Genomic DNA, 12353 nt, shown 5'->3' on the forward strand with positions numbered 1-12353 from the left:
GTTGGAAGAGTTTAGTGTGAACTGCGAAGCTATTCAACATTGACAATGGCATCCTATGCTTTCTCCAACACCTTCCTCTCTTCCACTTCTCCGGCATTATCTAATTCTTCTCTTCCCAAAATCTCATCTTTCACATTTCCCATCTCAACATCTCACCCTCTTTCTACCCACTTCAGGAAGATTAATTGCACAACACGGTTCATAACGTTTTGTTCTTCACATCATTCAAATCCTTCAAAACAAGACACCCCAATTGAATTAAGTATGCGTTTTTGTTTTCCTCTTATGATTTCAGATTCTGATCTCACCTCCCATTTTTATTTTTAACAAAATGTGGTTTATTATTCGTTGTTTTGCTATTGTTATTGTTGCTGCCAGCGTATCAAATTGCGGTTGGGGTGATTGACGCAATTGCGGTGTGATACCGATTCACATTGATGTGACCCGCAACCGCAATTTAAAACACGTGCTGCAGATTATCCTGCATTTCCAACAGCATTGGATTCAATCAGATTCGTGAAATTCTGCCACACAGGTAACTGCTGAATTATCTGAGTTGTTTTTTTTCTATTAGGGTGCTTTTGAGTAAACACTTTAGTTGATTGCTTATTTAGTAAGCTTTTTTTGAAAGAAGCTGAAAAAAGCCTATTTTCATTAGCTTCTATGATGAGCTTAATGAGATTAGCTAAAAAGAGCTTATAGAAAAGTCATAAGCTATTTTCATAAGATTATTGTCATAATCTGTTGTCATAAGCTATTTATAAGCTCTTCCAATTACACCTTAAATGCACATGCAATGTGTTTTTTTCCTTTGTTTTGTGCCATTTAAAAAGTGATTCTCAGGAACGTTTTTAGCTGAATTATTTTGGAAGAAGCTGAGTTCTTTTACAAGCTGAATAGTTTTTTATGTTTCTAGTTAAGCTTTTTTAGTAGATCCCAGCCAGACAAACTTATAAATGTGAGCAGTGATTTTATCTTTCTAAAAAAAAGTGTTTTTTCAAGTAAAAGTGCTTCTGTGCTGTGGTTCAGGTTTCCCTTTCTTCTAGTGGATAGAGTTATTGAATACAATCCTGGAGTTTCTGCAGTGGCCATAAAGAATGTAACAATAAATGACAACTTCTTTCCTGGACATTTTCCAGAAAGGCCAATCATGCCTGGTGTTCTCATGGTTGAGATAAACACTATCCTCAGGCTTCCCTTTCATATCTCTTCTTCATTTTATGGCAGTTTTCTGTAAATATCAGTCACAGAGCCGGTATTCAGCCGAAAATCGGGTCGCGAGATACAATTCTATGCATTCCTCTAATTCAATAAAATATCTACTGCTTGAATTTCATTTTACTATAAGGTCCTTTAATGTAGTTGTATACTTTTTTAAAGGAAGTGATAATGGATGGGGTCTCTAATGTTTATAGGTTGGACACAAGCTCTTAGTAGTAGTTCATCTGGATCAACTTGGTTATTAGAAATATAAAGTATCTCTTAAATCGATGAAATGCTGATGGGTTTGCTAGTATTGAAATTTTGGAGAATATCAAGTGATTTGTCAATTATAGCAGTCCAACTAGTAGTAGCTAAGAGGTGGTTAACATTCTGTCAGAAAAGTAAATGTTTAGGATAAAGTTAAAGAAGTTCCTCTAGATGGTTTTGAACATTTTAACATACTTTTTCTCATGCTAGCAGTAAAGTAGACTATTTCCTTATACAAGCTTAGTGCTATATTCTGGGACATGTAGCAAGCTCATGCTTTGCCACCCAACATCATGAATGAGTATGACCACCAACTCAGGCATAAGTCTTTGTATTTACCTGTGAAACACAAAACAATTCCTCTGCAGCATTTCTTATGTTGGAGTTGAATAGTTACACATGTATGACATTCACAAACTCATCTCATGCCTTGATGCTCATCCATAAAAACTATTAGGTGGAGTTGGCTACATGATTAAATAATATCACAATGCTCTATCATAAATCATGTCCATTGACAAAACATTAATTTCAAAACCTTTCCTAATTGTTTTGCCTGTAGTTTTTCTTAGACTCGCTCTACATCTAAAAATTAAACTAATTTCTATTTGATCTACTCTTCTTACCGGGGCATATGCCCAAATCACTTTAGACAAGACTTTACTATCTTTTCTACAGTAGGAGTTACTCGTACTTTCTCCCTAATGCATTCATTCATAATCCTATCTTATCCATTGTGTCTATTCACATAACCCAACATTCTCATCTTTGTTAAATTGAGTTTATTTTCTTGTTGACATTTTACCATTCAACATTCAGTCTCATATAACATTGCAGGCCTTATAGATGTGTGGTAATTTTTACTTATAATGCGGGTTTTCTTAAAGTTTGAGTGACAAATTTCTATCATATATGACACTTGAAGCACTCCGCCATTTCATCCACTCTGCTTGAATCTTATGGTTTATATATCCTACAACTTTCCCGTCATGTTGTATGATTGACCAAAGACACTTAAATCTAGTCACTTGTGATATGGTATGATCTCCAAACTTTATCTCTATAGTAGGGTTTGCACGCTTCTTGTTAAACTTGCACTCCATATACTTCGTCTTACTTCAACTTATACAAAAATCATGTGCTTCTAAAGCTTGTTTCAGCATTTCTAGCTTCTCATTTAATTCCTCTCCTATATATACAACTAGGACAACATCATCCACAACAAACATGTATTTTTGTGACATTGGTTCTTGTATATGATTGGCAAGCATGTCCAAGACCAATGCAAACAGGTAGGAACTCAATGTTGGTCTTTGGTGTAGTCCTATAACAATAGGAAATTCTTTTGAGGCCCCATCTTCAGTTCCTACTTCGGTCTTGACCCCATCACATATTATTTATTGCTTAAATATAGGTAGTCCAGACTCTTCTATTCTCTAGAGCTTTTCACAATACCTCTCTAGACATCTTATCTATGCTTTCTTCAAATTAATGAAAACCATATGCAAGTTCCTTTGGTCTCTCAGTATCTCCTAATCAATCGTCGTAGCAACTATATAGCCTCCTGATCGACCTCTATGACACAAAGCCAAATTAGTTTTTAGTGATAAGTGTCTATTATCTCAACATCCACTCAATTATCTCTCTCATAGCTTTATTGTATGGCAAATGAGCTTAACCTCCTATAGTTCGCACAATTTTGCATATCTCATATGTTTTTATAAATAGGGATTAAAATGATTCTCCTCCACTCGTCCAACATCTTCTTAGACCTCATAATCTCATTAAACAACTTTTTGAGCCAGCTAATGCCCTGCTCTCCTCTGACCTTTCCGGTTTGTCATTCTCTATCCTTTTCAAAGCTTCTTTAACCTCCAACTCCCGAATTCTATGATAAAAAAAATATAATTTTAATATTACTCTTTAGTGTTTAGCCTATTATAATGCAAAGAATCATGGTCATCAGTTATTGAAAAGCTTGTGAAATAGTAAAATCAAAACAATTTCCTGTTTATTCAACAAAAATGGAAATAAAATTTTGCTAAATGGATGCATTTTTTACATTTTTAGACTTTTGAACTACACAATGAGACCAACTCGAGGGGGGAAATCAGAATAATATAAGATTGTTGATCACTGTATCTACTTGAGCTCACTAATTTAGATTTTTTAACTTGTGCCATTTAAATGAAGGAAAAACATCAGTAGACATGAAAGCTCATTTATAATACCCGTCCAATAAGAAAGAAAAGTAAAAAATGTTCTAGAATTTCTGTTGTAATCTTCTTTATAAGTGGTGATGAATTTCAAGTTTTTTGATGCAGGCAATGGCACAAGTTGGTGGGTTGGTTATGTTGCAACCTGAAGTGGGTGGTTCTTGTGAGAATTTCTTCTTTGCTGGAATAGACAAAGTGCGATTTCGGAAGCCAGCGATTGCAGGAGACACCTTAGTCATGAGAATGACACTTATTAAACTGCAAAAGCGGTTTGGAATAGCAAAGATGGAAGGGAAGGCATATGTTGGAGGTGAAGTTGTATGTGAAGGTGAGTTTTTGATGGCTACTGGATCTGGGAGCCAATAATTAGATAAGTCCCTTCACCAAGAATAGAGTTGATTTTGGTACATTTCTTTTTTTCTTCTTAGCATGCTTTTGATTGTTTAATCCTTGATTTTTTTTCTTCTTTTATGGATGAAGATATTGAACATTTGACCTTGTATTTATTGCAAAGCTTTTATATATGGCATATTCCACGATATATTTACATTTTCTTTACCCATCCTGCACTATGAGATGCTTGCACTAAATTTATAATACTGACAGAAGATGAATGCATAAAAAATTAGAACATAGAATTTGAAGTTTTTTCATGGAGGAAATGTGGCTCTGTATGACAAAGATTCATGTGCAAGTGCCTAGCCACTCAACTCAACTATCTACATAATTAGTTTGTTTACAAGCCAAGAACACCAAGGGGTGTTTTCCCTTGTCCAGCCTCAAAATAGAAAATCAGCATAGCTAACATAGCAATCCTAGCATGCTTAATCTCAGCCAATTTAAGTCTTTCTAGCTTCTCTGTATCTGCTATGTAAACTCCATCCTTGATTGTGCCAGCAAGGCCCAAAGGGTCAAAGAATTTGCCCCCAGGGTAGCCTTGTTCCCCAGTGGCATTGGCAAAGTTCTCAGCAGTTTTTGACCATGGAGTGGCCCATTCCACTGACTGTGAATCTGGGTTGAAAAAGTCCACCCATCTCTTGCTCTCAACCCACCCCATGAGAATCAATTGGGTCCCTAGAAGAGTACCAAAGGAGAATGGAGCAATTGCATTAGGGTCAGCTCCAGCCTCAAACCATGGAACACCACTCCATGCTTGGCCAACAAAGATGCCTAGAACTGCAGCCATTGCCCACCTCCCATGAATGAGCTCAGCTTCTCTGTACCATTTGAGGAATGATGGGTCCTTGCCTAGCCCTAGTGGGTCAAAACCGAAGTCACCTGGTAGCCTGCAATTGCAACATTAAACTAAGAATTCATCTCACTGTCATGAAACCAATGCAAAAACTTAAGCCCTTGGGTAAACATAAAAAAGGATTACTTAATGCACGAGGCTTTCAAGTAATAGGGCCTGAGGAGCGTAGATACACATAGCCTTAAACTTGCAAGTGAATATGCTAGTTACAAAATTTGAACCATAACCAACAGATCACAAGCTAAACAACCTTATCATTACAGACCCAATTATCCCTGACCAAAATTGATCTTAAAGGCTACATTCCCGGACCAATTATCCCGAAAGCTTAAGTTGTTGGGTAAGAGACTAATGGTGCACACACCTTAGTTAAGTACATATACAGTATGCTAAAACATGTTTATGAAACAAATTAAAGAAGCTTATAATAGCGTTGAATAAACAATTTTCATAAGTTGTCAAGTCCAAACTCTCTATAAGCACTAGTAAATGCCCCTAATAAGAAAGAAAAATAGATAAACTGATTAGATAGATAGATGGACTTACGAGCCATCAAGCCATTCAGGGTCAGTGAAATTCCCACCACCTTTTACAGCAGGGATCCATGACTTCTTTGGTGCAGCAGCAACAGCAGCCACAATAAGTTTTCTAGGACTAATAGCTTTGCTTCCACTACTAGCTCCTATCAGAGTTTGGCTCCTCTTTCCTCCACATAAAAAGGAAGATCCTAACCCATTTAACACAGCACCAGATGTTGCAGCTGCCATATCTATTTTCACTCTCTAAAGTCTTGCAGAGAAAGTGAGAAAACTGAAGCTGGTTTGAAGTTTTATTTGCAAATGCACACTTGTGGTGGTTATATTGGAGTGGAAGGCCAATAGGACAATGAAATCTGTTGATGAAATCTGAAGTTCCACAATGATAGAGTTTGGACCAATGAGAAATGGATCTCTACTCTCATCACATGGTGTATCCAATCATGTGGACCACCATCTCACTATATATTGTTATTTGGGTAATTATATCAATTCTTATGTTGTTTTTCATTTTTTGATCAATTACGGTATAAGAGTTTTATACATTGTCAGTCTATTATGTAACATTTATTTTCAATCATCGTTTAATCTTCAAAAAATAATACAAATAAATGGTTAATAATATATTGATTATGTATAAATCTTTATTACAGTATATAACTATTACACTCATGTTTTTGGCAAATTTACTTAGTTAGTGTGGTTTGACCAATTAATTACCGGAGTAGTGTAACTTTTTTGTAATTATCAAAGTAGTATATTTTTTGGTAAATCGGTTATCACATAGCCGTTTTACTTTTTATTTTTCTCTTGGTCCCACCAAGATCGGCAACAGTGGTAGAGTTTATTTTTTTTAATATTTGCTTTTTTTCATTGTATTTTAATATATTAGTGTAAATCGGCAATGGTGGTGGAGGTTTATTTTTTTATTTTTTAACTATCCTCCCAATAACAGGTAACTATCCTCCCAATAACTGGTAACTATCCTCCCAATAACTGGTTTATTATGGTTTTTTTAGATTCAAATTGTATCCCAACAAACAAATCATTATTACTATTTTTCATTAAACTAGTTGGTATGACCAAAATCACGACCAGTTTCAGAATTTGTGTTACGAAAAAATGATGATGGAGTACTATATGTTATTCGACAAGATGAACCAACATCGAATTTGACCTCCTCCTCGTCACTGCATATTTTAATGTCTTCTTCATCATTAAAATCACTAACAATGTCCCTTAAAATAGCCATATACATTTAACAAAGTAAGAATATTTAAAAATAACAAGTAAATAAAACTCCTACTCTATTGTCGATTTACACATATATATTAAAAAATATAAAAAAATAAACCTCCAACACCATTGCTGATTTACACTAATATATTAAAATACAAAGAAAAACTCCTTTCGTAGTGACGATTTCTAAAACAAATATTAAAAAAAAAATAAATTCCACCAGAGTTGCCGATTTTGGTGGGACCAAGAGAAAAATAAAAAGTAAAATGGCTATGTGATAGCCGATTTACCAAAAAATATACTACTTTGGTAATTATAAAAAAGTTACACCACTCCAATAATTAATTGGTCAAACTACACTGTAAATTTACCCGTGTTTTGTTTGAGACAAAGTTTTGACCGGCAGGTTAAGGAGGAAATTGGGTATTTGCTGCTCATACTTTCATGTTATAAATTTCTACCAACTAAATCAATTATTGGGACCAAAACCAATTTAATGAAGTTAAAGATAATAATTTTGTAATTGGCAATATTTAAGAAGAAAAATAGCTAATAAATCTTAAAGTAAAAAAACCACAAGCTAGCTTTAACCACATGCTGATTCCCCCTGCCTTTCTTTGTCTTTTGGGTTTATCCAAGACTTTGATCTTCTAACTTTTGCCAACAATTAGAGAAATTTTAGGGTATTTTTATGCTTAAATTCAAAATAGAAATGGAGAAAGAAACTTATATGGTTTTCACCTTCTTAGGTATATGCGGGTCCACATGTACTATCCGCTCCTTTGTGTTACTCTATGTATAAGGAGATATGATTGACCAGAAAAAAATATTTAACAATTGTAATTTTAACTTAAATATTTATTCAACCAATTAGAAGTAATGATACATGAAATTGTACAAAAAGTGGGATAACAAATGTGGTGCAAGATATATGCTATGACCAAAATGCTTTATATTGTATACCATACTCTACCCTTTTGATTGACATATAATCAAATATAAAACAGTAAAAATTAAGAGTGTAATATCTATGACTTACCAGTTTAAAGATTTATAGACAAACAATACATCAATCACTATTCACATGTATTATTTTTTGAAGTGTTAATAATAATTAAAAATGAATGAGAAATAATAGATTGACAATATCTAAAACTTTTAGTGTATAATGCATACCTTTTTTCCTCATAAGTTAAAAGTAAGGACATGAAGAATTGGGTACACATTTACTATCCCATAAAATTGTGCCACTGCATGTACCATAATTTATGATTGATTGAAACAATATTTTTAAATTAAAAAATTAATAATTAATTATTTTTCTGACTAACCATAGTTAATGGTACATGCAGTGACACAATTTGTACGACAACAGAAGTGTTCCCTGATGAATTATGTACACAATGCTTTATCTTTACAATTTTATTCTAGAAACTTTAAAAAGGCGAGAACTAATATGCAAACTGTAGATCAGTTCGCTTCCAAGCGAAATAGTTCACAATCGTTGGATGAAAATATTTGATTACCGGCTACCTATTGGTCACATAAAAGAAGTCGTGTTGGCAGATGGAGACTTCAGCCTAGAAGTCGGGTTGGATGAAGGATACTTCTGCATGGCCTGACGTCGGTATGCATGAAGACGACATCTAGACGACATTTGTAGAGAAGTCGGTTTGGGCAAAGTAGACTTCATGTCGTCGTGTCTCTCCTAGACGACATCAGTGGAGAAGTCGGTATCATTGAAGTAGATTTGGCTGACACCGACTTTGGTATGTATATCTACCCTGAAATCTCCATCTTTCGAAGCCGTAGAAGAGAGTAAACGTAGTTGCTGATAAACTAGTTTAGATGGCTGAAAGTGCGTTGTTAAGGTTAGTGTTCAATTTTTCTTCTTTGTTTAGACTGTTATTATATGTATCATTAACTTTATTTTCAGTGTTTAGACTGTTATTTTAGTTTATTGTATTGTATTCTTTTTGTTATGATCATTACATTGATTAGTTTTCTTTTTGTTCTTTGTTTATGTTACTAGATGGAAGAAGAAATTAAATTCAATGAAAACTATTGTGATGGTGTATTATTTTTTAGAAAAAAATTTATTTCGTTTTTGTAGTTTTTATTTTTGTCATATGAATGATATATTTTTGTGATTTTAGGCTGTAGATGAATTTAATGATAGTGATGCTGAAAATATGAATGAAACAGAAGATTTAAGTTTTGAAGAAATTAATTTTGAATTATTAAATGAAGATGAAGTGAAGAAGTTAATATTTTTGAACAATGATATTGCGTATAAATTTTATAAGAAATATGGTATGAAGAAAGGATTCAGTATTAGAAAATATCATACACACTGGAACAAAGATGGTGAAATTTTATGGCAATCATTTTTGTGTGATTGAGAATAGTTTAGAGAGAAAAAAGATGATGTAGTTCGAAAGAGGGCGCCCAGAAAAGACACAAGATGTGGTCGTTTAGCAAGAATGAAGATCCATGTTGACAAGGAAAAATGAGTTTGGTATGTTAGTTATATTTTGGATGAACATAGCCATGAAGACCATGAGAGAGGTTGACATTGGAATAAGAAAAATATCTGCTTCATTTGCTGGTCAATGTGGTGGTTATCGCGACATTGAGTTTTCGAAGAAAGACATGTACAATCAAATCCAGAAGCAAAGAATGATAAGAAATGGCGACATAAAAGCAACCTTACAATACTTGAATGAGCTATCAGAATCAGATTCTACAATGTATTGGAGTCATATAGTAGATGAAGAAGGTAAGTTGCAACAATTGTTATGGGCTGATGGATGTAGCATTTTCGACTACTCAATTTTCGGAGATGTTCTTGTATTCGATGCAACTTACGGTCGAAATAAATATAAACAGTCGTTGTATTTTCTGGTGTAAATTATCATAAGTAAACAACAATATTTGTTGTAGCTTTAGTGTCAAATGAGACAGAGGAAACATATGTGTGGCTTCTTGAGAAAATTTTAGAGGCAATGAACGGGAAACAACCAAAGTGTGTTATCACGAATGGGGACTTGGCAATGAGGAACGCAATCCAAAGAGTTTTTCTCAAAGCTCATCATAGGTTATGTGCTTGGCATATATGTAATAATGCTGGAAAAAAATATAAAGAAAAAGAGCTTTCATACGATTTCCAGAAAGTGATGTACGCTGATGGTGAGGTTGAAGATTTTCAGATGATGTGGGAGGAAGTTATCATCAAACATGGGCTTCAAAATAATGCTTGGGTCTCTCAGACTTATGAATGCAGGAGTATGTGGGCCATGTCTTATATTCGGGGAAAGTTTTATGCTGGTTTGCACACCACATCACGATGCGAAAGCTTAATGGGAAGGAACATATAGTCTGGATATAATGTGATCGATTTTTTACATCATTTTTAATGATTTGTAAGTCACATACGCAACAATGAGGTTGTTGAAGATTTCAAATCTTCATATAGTGATGAGTTGTTACAAACTCCATATCATATTTAGAGGGGCATGCTGCTATGATATATACTAGAGCAACGTTTAAAGAATTTCGCAAAGTGTTATTGGAAACTACAAAATGAAGATAATTTCTACCCACCAAACATAAAGTCATATAAGTTACAAAGTCGAAAAGCATTAGAGCCCCAACTGGAAATGGCATGTTTCCTATTATGATGGCGGTTCTAATGTAGACATTAAATGTTCATGTATAAGAATGAAATATTTTGGGATGCCATGTAGCCATACTGTTTTTGTGTTGCTAATTCTCGAAATGCCACAATTGCCATCTTGTCTTGTTCTTGACAGTTGGACAAAAAATCAAAAGATGTCCATCGTATAAATTTCGAACAATGTGACCTAAGTCAAGAATCAGTTCAAAGCAGTAGATATGAAACTTTGAGTGATGGTTGTAGAGTATTGTATAACCTTGCTTGAAAAACGGAGGAAGACTTTAAAGAAATGATGGAAAAAGTTCACAATGAGTGTAGACTCCGATTGAAACAAAATTTCAGTTCCATAGAAAATGTTGTTAATGGTAATGAAGACCAAGTAAAGGACCTTGTTTGTGTGTGTCCTAAAGGACGGGCTCAAGAGGTAAACGTGGTAACGAATGTGGCATATATCGAGAAATGGGGCACAACAAACCTAATTGTCCAAATGGCGGTAGTTGTAGTTGTACTTTTTTGAGAATGAGGAAGAGTGAGTTCTTACTTCATATAATTTTGCTACTATGTGTTTTGCTACTATATGTTATTTTGCTACTATATGTTATTGTTTAAATGAATTGATTATCAATGTGCTTCCATTTGCTACTTTATGTTATTTTTACATTATGGACATGATTACATAATTTTAGATTAGATTAGAATAATGGTAGATTAAGGATATTGATAGAAAACTAAATACTTTATATTATCCTAGTTAAAAACATAACCAAGTTCATACACAATACAATTTATCACTGCTTCTAAAAATAAGTAGTGATACCAAAAAAACTATGCAACATAGATAAATCTTTATTTATATCTACAAAAACTATGCCAATTTAACTTATTTATATTACTTATTATATTTTCTATTAACTACAACTTTTTTTATGTTTTTTTACAGGACCCAATCAAAGAATAGATGAAATTGAGACTTGTTAATTTTATTGGAGAAGAACCATTACTACAAGATCTATTAAAACTCAGTGGTTTTTTACAAATATTTCGCCTTCGAACTTACAACATAAATCTATCTTTAATTACGACTCTGGTTGAAAGATAGAGGCATGAGACTCACACCTTTCATCTTTTGTGTGGTGAATGCACCATTACTTTGGAAGATGTTTCACTCCAACTAGGAGTTAGTGTTAATGAGTTACCAGTAGTTTGTGTTTGGAACTTTTGGGTAAGGTTCCTATTGAAGGAGTAGATATGCGAGAGTGAGTTAAAATTAACTTGGTTAATTCAAAACTTTAGCCAACTGCCAACTGCAGCTACACAACTACAAATAGAACAATTTTTTAGGGCACGAATCCTCTGGATTATTGGTGGAGAGTTGATACCCGATAAATCTAATAGTCGAGTACATTTAATGTACTTACCTTTACTTTGGGACCTAACAAGAGTTAACCGATATAGTTGGGGCTCGGCTTGTTTGGCTAACTTATATCGAGAGTTGTGTAAGACAACAAAACCAAATGCAAGGGCTACAGGTGGCTGCTTGCTACTTTTACAATCTTGGGCGTGATATCGCCTATCTTTCATTACACCTAGGGTGAATACCATACCAACTTATCTATTTGCTTCAAGGTAATATTTATTTCTACCTACACAAAAAATTTATTTATAAGTAATTTCTTTCTTTTTCTATCATAACTAATATAAATTTTATATAGGTAGGAAACTGTATCTTTACAGGAATTCCATATGGGGAGTTGACAACATATAAGTCATGCATAGATCAAATAGACGCCAACGAAGTAACATATTTTAAGCTCTTACCATTACAAATTGACACAATATTTTGATATCCTAGTAATATGTTATATTTCTTTTTTGTAGTTTAAATGACTCTCATATGAGACTTATAACAACAATCTCTCACATCATGTACAATAGGATAAGAATGTGTGGAGTGCATGCACAAC

The 12353-nt window shown here is 33.8% G+C and overlaps 1 protein-coding gene and 1 pseudogene across 1 annotated transcript; one reads left to right on the forward strand and one right to left on the reverse strand.

Annotated features, from left to right (window-relative positions):
* LOC109360853 lies at window positions 1–4202 on the forward strand (annotated as a pseudogene).
* LOC109360852 (chlorophyll a-b binding protein CP24 10B, chloroplastic-like) lies at window positions 4304–5775 on the reverse strand. The gene is made up of 2 exons (XM_019606012.1): window positions 5485–5775; window positions 4304–4972 (listed from the first exon to the last, which is right to left on the reverse strand). The coding sequence occupies exons 1-2, from the start codon at window positions 5703–5705 to the stop codon at window positions 4423–4425; spliced, it is 771 nt and encodes a 256-aa protein (XP_019461557.1). The 5' UTR covers window positions 5706–5775; the 3' UTR covers window positions 4304–4422.

The sequence above is a fragment of the Lupinus angustifolius genome, chromosome LG11 (genome assembly GCF_001865875.1).
Source record: "Lupinus angustifolius cultivar Tanjil chromosome LG11, LupAngTanjil_v1.0, whole genome shotgun sequence".
NCBI lineage: Eukaryota > Viridiplantae > Streptophyta > Magnoliopsida > Fabales > Fabaceae > Lupinus > Lupinus angustifolius.